This window comes from Stegodyphus dumicola, chromosome 10, assembly GCF_044657685.1.
Source record: "Stegodyphus dumicola isolate Sdum_Otavi_A_Nest chromosome 10, ASM4465768v1".
Lineage (NCBI taxonomy): Eukaryota > Metazoa > Arthropoda > Arachnida > Araneae > Eresidae > Stegodyphus > Stegodyphus dumicola.
Genome location: NC_140777.1, coordinates 102,882,601 through 102,895,340, shown reverse-complemented (window position 1 = coordinate 102,895,340; position 12,740 = coordinate 102,882,601). Strand labels below are relative to the sequence as shown.

The following is a 12,740-nucleotide window of genomic DNA, read 5'->3' as shown; positions in this document are numbered from 1 at the left end:
GATGCCAGTTGTGGTAATTGATACTTGCATATTAATGCAACTACCTTGGTGTAATTTGGCAATTTTGTACAGAAGAAAAGGTAAAAGTTACTTATCTTACTTATCGGGTGCAAGTTGGTGGTTTTTGCGTTTTATTACAAAACTTCCTAAACTATCAATATTTATCATAAGTCGGTAAACATCATCAACATATGAAAAGAAAAAATAATTTAGCAATTTAAAATACAAATTTAAATTATTAAATAAGGATTATGGGATTCATAAGAAAAAATAAAACACTGCTTCAAATGTTCCTATAATTTTTTTGCAGTATTATCCCAAAGTACGCAGTGATCTGTTTAAAAAAAAATCAGAGAATTCGGGAGACTTGGCTTTGTGCAATCCTTGACAGCAGCAACTATGGAGGAAACTCATTTTCTTGTTTTTCCCTTTCGAAAATTTTCAGCAGAATTCTGTATTCTTGCAGACACTTTACCACAGTTTCTTCTATTGTTGACAAAAAGCTTATATTTTAAAACTAAGTTTTTAAGGCAAAAAATATCATGATTAGTTTATAAAAACAATTGGAACATGGAATGCAACAAGAGTGCAAAGTAGGCAGTAATCTTTATATATATATATATATAAAAAAAAAAAAAAAAAAAAAAAAAAACAGAGAATTCCGGAGACTTGGCTTTGTGCAATCCTTGACAGCAGCAACTATGGAGGAAACTCATTTTCTCATTGTTCCCTTTCGAAAATTTTCAGCAGAATTATGTATTCTTGCAGGCACTTTACCACAGTTTCTTCTATTGTTGACAAAAAGCTTATATTTTAAAACTAAGTTTTTAAGGCAAAAATTATCAGGATTAGTTTATAAAAACTATTGGAACATGGAATGCAACAAGAAAGAAGGCATAGAGAAATGGTGGCATTGGTTGACTGAAGGATTGTTATGGAGATGGTTGCTAGAAGAATGGTTATGTGCATGGTTACCAGATGGCAGATTCTAAAAATTTGGTGACTTTTCCTAAGATGGTTACGTTAATACATAAGTTACCTGATAATTATACCCTAGTGTAAACACTTCTAAAGAAACAAAAATTATTAAAAATAGCAAACCTGTTAGAATATAAACTTGATTCTGTGAATGAAAATTTGAATTGGTCTTATCCATTTTTCATGCCATTCTAAAAATAAAAGAGTGTCATCAACATTGGCACGACAGCCCCTTGTAGGCTTGTAAGCTACTTCAGAAGCTTTTCCCATTTCACCCTCCTTCCAGCAATCGACCTCCAGTTCTTAATTTTTAGAATGACAAAATCTTCATCCAGGCAGTCCCTCCATCTTTTCTTAAGTCTTCTTGATCTTCCATTAACATGAATTGCATTAAAGGCCTTAAGGACCATTTTCTGTGCATTCATTCTAGGAAGGTAACCTGCTCATCTCATTCTACTTAATTTTATGGATTTAATTATATCCACATCTTTATAAATTTTGTAGAGTTTGAAGTTATACCATTTACACCATATATTATTCTCCAAAACAGCACCAAAAATAGTTCATAGAATCTTCTTTTGAAAGATCGCCAAGGCTCTTTCTTCCCCCGTAGTCAGAGTCCATATCTTTGAAGCTTAAATTACTTTATTAAAACCTTGTCTAATAGAAATTCTGTCCTCTTTGTTGGATGGAATTTCAGAAGAGGTCTTAAACCGAAGAAACAACTATTTGCAGCAATAATCCTTTTTCTGATTTCAATATTAATATTTTGATAGTTAATTTCATGGCCCAAATAGATGAAATTGTTTACAGATTCAAATTTAAATGCCCCATTCTCAAATATTTTAGGTGGATTTTTCTTTTTACCACTGTACATATGCTTAGTTTTTCCAACATTTCTCTGAGCTTCATTTTGTGCCTAAAAAGGTTCTCTCCCAGCACAGTTATAGATCTGGCAGTTATATCTACATCAGCAGCATAGGCCAGAATATGAACTGATTTATTAAATACAGTACCGCTTGTATTAATACCAGCAACTCTTATAACTTTCTCCAGAGTTAAATTAAAGAGATGGCATGCTAGTGCATCCCCTTGCCTAACTCCATTGTAGACATTAAAGGAGGTAGATGTTTCGCCTTGAACCAATACCACAGACATGGTTTCGATTAGAGTGAGCCTCACAAGCTTATAAACTTTGTTGGATCTGTGAATTCAGTTAAGGCTTTTAGTAACTGAGTTGTAGCAATGCTATCATTGGGCTGCCTTGAAGTCTGTAAACAAATGATGGTTTTCAATTCCATACTCTTTACATTTTTGCAGTATTTGTCTCAAAGTAAAGATCTGATCAACTGCTGATTTTCCTTCCCTAAAACCACACTGATGCTCCCCAATGACAGTCTCAATGATAAGAGATAAAAGATTAAATAAAATATTCAAGAAAACTTGATAGGCAACACATAGTAGGTTTACATTCTATAATTTTCACAGTTCAGTACCCCCCCCCCATTTTGTGTATAGGACATACAATACTTAACTTCAAACAGTAGGTAGGTCTTCTTTTTCCCAGATAGATACCATTAGTTTCCCAGATAGATACCAAGATAATATTTGTCAGATCTTTTCCACCGTATTTTAGTGACTTGGCGGAAAATGCATCAGGTCTTGCTGCTTTATACTTTTTCAATTTATTAATAGCAGATTGAGTTTCTTCAATGGTTGGAATATCAACAGATTTGACTGCCCTATCAATTACCCCATTACCCTATCAGTCGCAATATCTAAGTTATTTGACACATCAGGGTTAAGCAGGTGGTTGAAATGCTCAACCCATCTGGAAAATTAGAATTTAGAATTTCATTTCTTTCATTAGCAGTAGTTCCTCCTCTGTCCTTTCAAAGAGTTATCCTTGGTTTAAAGTCCTTATGCCGTAATTAGTAGCCCTGATGTCATAATTAAACATAAGGAGTTCGACTTAATTAAGTTGATTCATTTTGTAAATTTTCTTTCTTCTTTAATGTTCTCTTCTTTACGTGTGCTTTTATATTCGTCTACTGCTCTTCTTGTGAATTTTTTACTAAGCAAATTTTTATATGCTCTATTTTTATTTTCATTGGCATTTCTGCTCTTATAATCAAACCAGTCTGCTCTTTACCTATCAGGGTATTAGCTGTTAATAATATAGAATTCTTAATAAGTTGCTACTTTTCGTTCACTTCAGCCCCAGTTACTTTCTCTTTAAGTTCATTTGACAGCTGATTTTGATATTCCCTGCAAGTCTGGGAATTTCTTAGCTTCCCACAGTTGAACTTTACAGGAACACTCTTTTTTGCTTTTCTATCTAAAGGAATCCTTTCTTAAAGTTGCATATCACTAACTAGTGATCAGAATCTTCATCATGTTCTATTTAAGTTCTCACATCTAGGAGTTTCGGAAAATGTCTCGAATTAATCATTACATGATAGGTCTGGTTATTATAGAGTCCATTTGGAGATTTCTATATTATCTTATAAATATCTCTATGCTGAAACATTCTCCTTCCAACCACTTTATTTTGAGAAGCAGCAAAACTGATAAGCCTACTACCATTAACATTTGAGTATCATTCCTATAAGTGATCAAAATTCTTCTTTGCAACCAACTTTGGCATTAAAATCACCCATAATAATTTTTACATCATGTTTAGAGCAGGAGCCCCTGAAATGGTCAAGCTGATCATAAAAAGAATCTTTCTGATCATCATCCTTTTTCTCAGTTGGTGCATACATATAAATAATAATAGAATAGTTTATAATAAAATATTAATAATAAAATTTCCTCTTAGATGCAGGAGGTGCAATCTCAATCAAGTGGCTCGAAAATCTATGACCAAATGACTGACTTTTTTATTGAGTATTAAACCAGCCCCCATATAAATGCTTTGTTTTATGACAGCTATAAAAAAGGGTATGTTTTTTCATCTCCAAAAACCCCACTGCAGTCCATTGTATTTCCTGGAATGCCAATAAGTTTAACCCATAAGAATCCCATTTGATCAATCAACATTTGGATAGAGTTTTACTTTGATAAATTGTACTTACATTTGTCAATCCAAAATTCAGGTCCTTTGATCATTTTCTAGTCAAATTCCATAAAGGCGATCCAGTTTTTTGCTTCTTTAGACTTCAGAACAAGGATTTTTTACTGGGTAGAGTTAGCCTTATGCCCATTCCCCAACCTGGAGGACCAGTCCCCCCAGGGGTAGAGTACTGGGCTATACCTGGAGCAATGGGTACCCATTTTAGTTGCCATTTACAGCATGTATAAGCTACATTGGGACTATTCTTTCACACCTGTTGACTACATGGGTCATAAAAGAGCCTATTGAAGAAACATTTTCAAAATTTGATGTTCAATTTGATGTTGATTTCAAAATTTGATGTTCAAAGCAAAAACTTTTTTAAATTCGGTGGTGATGTGGTATATAAAATACTATTTTTATTTATTTATTAGTTCCTGTCACTGAAGAACTATTATTTTTAAACTTAAGCATGCAATAAAAAGGCAGGGGAAAGAAATGATTAAAGCAGCAGTCAATTTTAACATTGCCATCTAAGATACAAATGAACAACTAAATGCAATAGATTGCATACTGCATTACTACCAGAAATTTTTATGGTATGTTTAGATATTTCGGACAAGTGGTTAAAGAAGTTGAAACTGCTGTTATGCCAATTAATGGAGTTTCTAAAAGTGAAAGCTTAGACATTTCGAAGATGGATATTTATAATTTCTTAACAAATGGTATGTTTAGATATTTTGCACAAGTGGTTAAAGAAGTTGAAACTGCTGTTATGCCAATTAATGGAGTTTCTAAAAACTGAGAAATTTCGAAGATGGATATTTGTGATTTCGTAGCTTCTGTCAACCTTCCATTTGTTATAGACAGGAAAGTCTGTTTTTTATGGTTGAAAATTATTCTGTGAAGATTACTAGAATAATTTAACATAGGTAAAGTGATGTTGTTTCTTAATTTGTTGCTGAATAGTATACATCAGTACTTTTTAAATGTTTTTCATTTATGATCCCTTTTTAATATTGGTATTTTTTTCACAACCCCATATATGAAGTGTGAAATTCAGATGTAAAAATAAATATTCTCGTATAAATAATTTATTTGTGTGTAAGCAGTATAGATATGAAACAAAGTAGTTTTAGATTTCGTTTCAAGCATAAAGAAATTAATGAAAGGAAAATCGCCTTTTAATAAGACACATAGGCTTCCTCTTTTTTTGGAGGGGGCTGCACTACAAATTAAATTGGGGTGCAGTACTTGACACTGCTAGACATAAAGCATCTTCTGTGGTTTTCAGCATTGAATAAATAATATTTGGATTTAATACACTAAGCATTAAAGGTGGAAAAGGTGCTTCACTTAAGCAAATAGTGCTAAATGACAGAACAACAATAACTGTCACTTTGTATATTATCCGAAATTTAATAATCCTCTCAGTAATTCGTAATCAAATCAATGGTTAGATAATTGAAAATTGACCTAATCATCATCTACTGTTTTCAGTGTTGATCTTTTTTAATAAAAGTTTCAATTTTACCATTTGTATGAATAATTATTATTTTAACCTTGAAGAGACAAGTTGAGATCGTATAGTTTCTAAAATACCTTGAATAATAGCACAGCTTTAATAGCCATAAATCATTTTGAAAAATAGCAAGATCAGATTTTTATTCGATCACAAATGTGATAATTTTGTCTTTTAATAACAATAATATTAAACTTTGCCCTTTGCACATCCATCTTATTTCTGCATGTAGTAATAAATTTTTGTGTTTGGAATGGAAATTTGAAAATAAATGGCTGTTCAAGGCATTGTTTTTAATAAAGTGTAATGAATTTTATGGCATCCTGAAGCACATTGTTGAATTCTATTTCTCATTTTTTTGCTCTAAGAGGCTCTCTATAGATAGGGCAGTTTATAAAAGTTACATAATCATTTTTCGAATTTTTAACAAATGATTTAAAATCAACATTTTCACTCATCATCTACTGCACCCTCTGTGTGTACTCCAATGTAGTTTTCCCGCAGTTTAAAAAAAAATTTTAAACATCTTCAGTTTAAAAAAAATTATGAGCTTCATTATATATTTTCCTTTTGTATATTCTTCCTAAGGATGATGAAATAATAATTCTTCACCAGTAATTTCTTTACAAATGTGAATAAAATATTCTAAGAAATGAGGTATTTTTTAAATATCAATTGTTTCAATCATTTTGATCCTTCTCTAAGTGTAATAAAAAGTTGTTCGAATTGATTGTCATTTATTTCAGAAATTCTATTGGTGAAAGTGTCTTTTGACAAAGAAATTTTGTGAATTCATTGCTATATTTACTTGTTTGAGATATTTTTACCATTTTAACAGCAGCATATAATAAAATATCTTCTCCAGTGGTATATGGCTTTTTATTTTCAGATATTAGATATGAAATTTTGTATGACAAAAATATTTTTCACTAACAGTCAAAAGTTTCTCAAAATATTGTATCTCTTTATTTGAGGATTTTTAATAGTCGTTCGAAATATTCTTTTTGTTTATTGATGTATGAGGGATGCTTGGATTCAAGATATCTTTTTTTATTTTATGGTTTCGTACTCTCCATAACCAAAACATTATTATTGCAAATTAAGCAAAGAGGTTGTTCATTAGCACCATAATTGTTGAATGTAAAGTTAAATTTGCTTTTTTTATGCATATTAGATACCTCTATCTGATTAGTAGATCCTGCTTGAAGCAACTTTGTAACATTGCTATCAGTGTTATTCCTTTTTTTTTTTTTAACCCAAGTTTAACAACTGTATTTGTTGGTAGAAAATGTTTTTATTCTAAAATGTGAATAAAATAATATCTGTTGCAATAATTGTACAAATAAATACCAGACTTGCAGAGTTAACATTAATAAGTTATGATTCATGCAATTCGCCCACTTTGTTACATTGAAACAGAAACAACTGATTGGCACTGACCTTATTCTCGGCAAGTCTGCAAGGCACAGGATGTTAGGTATTGTGTGTTTGCTTCAGATTTTGATTTTTAAATTACAGTCGCCAATCTGGTATAATGGTTAGTGAAGCTCACTGCCATACCGATGTGCCTAGGCTCGAATCCCAGAGAACACTCTGATATTTTGAATTCCAGAGATGGTTTGTCTGTGTGCAAAAAGGCACTCAAAATACTTGACAAAGGAAAAGTACTTTCAAAAGGTTGCTAGTAGACGAAAACAAGTGGGAGATCGCCGGACTGCCTTCTGAGGTGTTCTCCCTCAAAGCTGGAGCAGAAGCTTAGTTAGTTAGGCTAACAAAATGCATAGGTGCCACTCTTGCTTCAACTTGTACATCTTGAAACTGCAATGCAGCATCACTATTATGATGTGCCTTGTTGTAGCTTTGAATATGTAAATATAACTCACAGCTCAACTCGACCAGTATTACGATTTTAGAACAATGCTGTACAGAAAATGTTACATATTAAATTAAAGACATTGAAGGGATTGATTCTAAATAATATATGTTTAAATTCGCGTATTAGCATTACATTTTTGTGACCTTAACTTTTTGTTTTGTGATCCCATCTGAACCCCTGGGGTTGGATATGTTGGTTTGGTATCGTACTGTGACGTTAGCGTCATAATGACACAAACCCGATTCCTATGGCCAGAAACCATAATGGCCATGAACACAGAGTTATAGTCACTGTTGCCTCACCCTGTCATGGTCTCTGGCACCACAGGTTTGACAAGTGCCCAATGGGCTGGTTCAGTGATGGGATTTTGAGAGAGTTCGTTCTGTGTATATCTGTGTTCCCAGACTAAGGCCTCTGGTTCATAGCAAAAAAGTAATTTGTTGTATCTACTATCCGATGTGATTCACAAATAATTTCCACCTCTTGCCTAATATGGAGGTATCTTTAACTGGAAAATTTTGTCTTTGTAGAAAACTTCAGTGAAGAACATTTAATTCTTCATCTTTATTGCAATGCTGATAGAAATGAAAAGCTAACACCTTGAGCTGTAATTATAACAAAGGCATTGTTTTAGAACAATTAAATTACTCTTACTAGACGTGATGAAAAAAAAAGGAGTCATTTCAGGTTTTTAAAAAGGTTTTTCATATATTAAATAGGAAAATAAAATTTAAAAAAAATGCAAAATCATTCTTGGTTGCTGTATTTTACCAGAAATAAGTAATGTATTCAAAAATATTTTATTTGTAATTATAATGAGAATTATACTAAAATATTTTAATTTCTCATTATTTAAAGTTTCAGCCTATGAGTCCCTCCATAGTGAATGGCAGAAGAATTTTCTAATTTCTTTTTTGATATTATGAATATATCTCATTTAAAAATATTTCCTGTATCATGCATTCCTGCAAGTTTTTTAAGTGTTGCTGTAGAACGAAATAGAAAAGTCTAGGCTTCTCTATACAAACAGTAAAAAAATTCCTTGTCCAATAAACTAGGGTTGTATATTATCTAAACATATTTAGGATTTTTTTTTTTTTTCCATTTTTAAGATGAATATACAGCATTCTATTGCAGATAAATGTTAAATTTTTAATGTATATATATATATTTAGATAAATAATGATTTTTACTCTTTCTATACAGGTGGGAAGTTAGATTTGATCAGTATGGTAGAAAATATTATGTTGATCATAATACTCGAAGTACTACATGGGAAAGACCTCAGCCTTTACCTCCTGGGTAAGATTATTGTATTGCTGTAACTATTTTAGTGATATATTCATGTAGAACCTTTACCTTTAGTGTAAGATTATTATATTTCAATAGTTACTTTAGCAATGTGGATGCAGAGAGAAGGAAAGGTGCTAAATTAAAATAAAAATGCTTTGAGAATTATTTCTGTGTAGTTACACTAAAATATTCAGCTATTTTTTTAAATTGTTGTTACCTTATGTAGGATTTTATTTTTCCTCTAAAGATAATTTTGTGCAAGCAAAAGTATCTACAGTTTGCAGCTTACAATATATCCGCATCTATAAGCCAATAATTTTTAGAACTTTTTCTAAGGCTAAAGTATGGAGTTTGGCTTATGGATCTGCTGATCTTTGTGTGTGGGGGGGGGGGTGGCTTGTTGTTATTCATATGTACAAGTTTTGAATTTTTGGTAAATTTCTGAAGAAAAAAAACACGCTCTTGGCTTATATTCAGAAATATACGGTACTTGATTTTATATGATATTTAGAAAATATTCTGTTGTCAAAACTTTTGAGTCAAACTTTTCTGTATTTATGTTATTTATTATTTATTTGGAATTAAGTAATTTTATATGAATTTTTTCTCCCAAGTCTCTCGTAAAGAAAGAAAGAAAAAAAAAAAAAAAAAAATGAAGGATTGAATACCTAATTAGATCAACACTTAACTGCTTAAGGAATCTAATATCTCAGTTAGGTGCTTTCTTTTATACTCTTATATGAATTTTTGTTTATAAATAGGTAGAATTATGTTAGATATCTTGCATCCATTAGTGGTGCATAGCTGCAAGGTTGTTACATACCAGAAAAATATTTTTTCCAGGAGGCATAACACAAAATTAGGAGTATTTGTTTTTCAGAGAAGTAAAACATACCAGTAGTGATATAGTCACAGAAATTTTAAATGTGATTAGAAATGGTCTCCATCTAAAGTAAGGGTAATCTTATTTCTGACCATATTCTTCAACAATGTTATTAAAAAAAACCCTTTTCAGAGCTATCTTAATGTAAGTAAAGAAGAAGAAAGCATTGCTGTTTTCCTGTAAATATTCACAAATAAGTCCTTTATGAATAATTTCATTCTTGTTTTATTTTTTAATGATTTAAAACGACTGTCATTGCCTTTCATTGAAATGTTTAACAGCCAAAATTGACATGGGGACAGATTTTAGAGGCCATTTCAGGAAATGGCCAAAAAGCTTTGCATTTAGTCTCTTTATTGTAGTAGGATGCTTTTATAGTCCTTTATCTTTAGGTAAAAGGTGACCTTTTTTTTAACAAAGTTCACTGTTGAATTTTGGGCACAGCATGGTCTTGTTAAGCATTCTTGAAAGTGTGTTGTTATCACACAGTGTTAACTCCTCAAATCGATTGTTTAATTAATCAGAAGGTATCAGCTGGAAAGAAGTAAAAAAGGAAATAAATGATAAGGAACAAGAAGCATCTATAATAGAAGTTGAAGATGAATGTAATGCAATTTTAGAAGTGCAGTAGAATCTCTGTCAATCAGATCTCTTTCAATCGAGGTAGCAATCAGTTTTAAAGAATCATTCAGGAAATGCAGTAATATTAACAAATTTACAAGAAAAATCAGCAGTATTGGCAAATTCTGTTATCAGTCATTGAACTTTTGGCTTTTCTTATCAGTGATGTGTAATTGAAAACCTTCGTATTGTGCATTATGGTAAAGGTAGTTTGAAAATGAAAGCAATACTAACAATTAACATTGAATGAAAATGAATTTATAGACATGTGTCGAAGGATAAAAGGATATAAAGATGTTGTTTTGGATGACATTTCAGAATGGGAAAATGCCGAAAAGAGTAAAGTGATAAAGAAATCATTTCTATAGTAGATCTACATAATGATAAAACAATTGAGAGTGGTACTGAAGATGATGATGAAGAGAGAATGAATAATGTAAAAAAACTAACCATACTGAAACCTTGAGCAAAGCCTTTTTTATATAGAGCAATGTCCTGATGCTTCTGCTGTAGTTCTTTTGCTGATTAAAAACTGGCTTGATCATGCAACAGCTGATAGAGTACAGGGTTATTACAGAAAAAAGAGTAAGAAAACATTAAAAAAATTGTCTCCTAAAAATACAGATAAGAAATTTGACAAAAATTAACAGTTTGCATAACTTTTTTAAAAAGAGTTTATTTCAGACCCCCTTGAAATTTTTTATCAGAAGTAAGATTGTGTGTCAAATTACTTATTAATGGCAGGAAACCAACTTTATTTACTAATTTAAAAAATTGTTAAAATATTAATAGTGCTTGTACATTATTTTTAGAATTGAAATAAACAATTTCAGAAAACCATATTGAAAGAGATATTGGCATTATTTAAAATTTTCTTTTAATTGTGTTTTTGGTTATCAGTGGTGGTTGTGGTCCTAGTAAAAGTTTCAAAAAGTAATATATATATATTTTTTTTCATATTAAAAAAGTAAGATTGTTTTAATTTAAATCTCATAGCTTTATGAAATATGATTTAAAGACAAATTAATATTAAATAAAAGTGCTTATAGATGGAAGCAGAAAATAATGCTATGTTTAACAGACATATCATATCCTTGCTTACTCTAAGCAGAGGTTATATAATTTCTGCACTAGATTGTGTAAGAAGAAAATAGCCTCTCTGTTTAAAATTTTAATGCTACATATTTGCATTTGTGGAGGAAAAAATTGTACAGATTTGTCTAATTGATACTTTTTATTATTTTTGTCTTAAAAGGGTTTGAAAGGTTGGTGTTATCTATAAAAAATTCAAGTAACTTTTGAAAAATCACCTCAGAATTTCTGATGTATCCCTGTAGTCAAACTGTAAAATTCTGTAGCAGTAATAAAATTATCAATTTGTTTTTTAAGTCAGGATGAAAAATATTTACAGGAAGTCATTTTAATAAATAAAAATAATAATAATGATTTGAATTTAGAAAAGATTACTGCTAGAGGCATAAATGCCACATCTATATAACTTGTTTATGAAATTTTGTAGCTTTCTACCTATCATCCCTGCTCTGCATGACGCATACACCTGCAGACTTTTTCTATAATTGTAGATTCTTGCTTTTAGTATTATTTGGTATGATTTTATATAACTTTTCGGACTTTTAAGATTGCTCAACAGTTTATTCCATATAAATTAATGATATTGGTTCTTCGATTAAATCACTTGAACTTAATAAAAAGTTTTTTTAATCGCTGTACCTTTTGCAAGCATGGGAAACGTGTAATAAAAACCAGTCTGTAATTGAAATCCAAATAAAACGGATTTGAATAACATTAAAATACAATAATAACCGGTGTTCAGGGTTGTATTGGCAAAATGAAGAATGTTATACTTTTGGTAATAAAATGTTATGCATTAAGATGCAGTTACATGTGAAGATGTGACTTACGCAAGCCTGTATCATTTATTTACTTATACTTTCCCTTGGATGATGTTACGAGCCTGATACTCTATGTGATTGTCACTGAAACTGTGAATCAATCCAGCAACCTTGATGGAAAGATATGATTGCATTTGATGGCCACAGTAACTCTAGAAAAATCAATCTGGCAGCCCTGATGCAAATTGATGTATGATTGACATTCATTAACTGGGAGAGAATATGTAATTATAAGTGAACTGTTTTATCATCGCCTATGGAATTTGGCAGAGATCCTGCCAAACCTGTGGCTTGCTGTTTGTTTAGTTACTTAGTTTCTTTCCTTCTTTCTTTTTTAAACAAATGTGATATAGTTAGCTTGTATATGTAATTAATCTGTATAGGTATGTGTAAATATATATGTAATTAATCTGTATAGGTATGTGTAAATATATATGTAATTAATCTTTTTTCTCAAACTAAATGTATTGACTCTATAATTAAAACTGCACATAAATTTTATGTGCATTGAACTTGTTAAAGTGTTGAATAAAAATGTGTGTTATTAAATGTTCTAATCTTTATTTAACTTATATGTATAATTAATTTCTTTGTTTTAG

At 30.8% G+C, this 12,740-nt stretch overlaps 1 protein-coding gene across 3 annotated transcripts in view; it reads left to right on the top strand.

The window, feature by feature from the left end:
• Positions 1 to 12,740, top strand: part of Su(dx) (WW domain containing E3 ubiquitin protein ligase suppressor of deltex) — a 117,004-nt gene that overhangs the window by 30,221 nt on the left and 74,043 nt on the right. For all 3 annotated transcript variants that reach the window (XM_035374290.2, XM_035374291.2, XM_035374292.2), the window contains one exon: positions 8,638 to 8,733. In XM_035374290.2, coding sequence (XP_035230181.2) covers positions 8,638 to 8,733 — 96 coding nt within the window. The remainder of the gene's footprint in view (positions 1 to 8,637; positions 8,734 to 12,740) is intronic.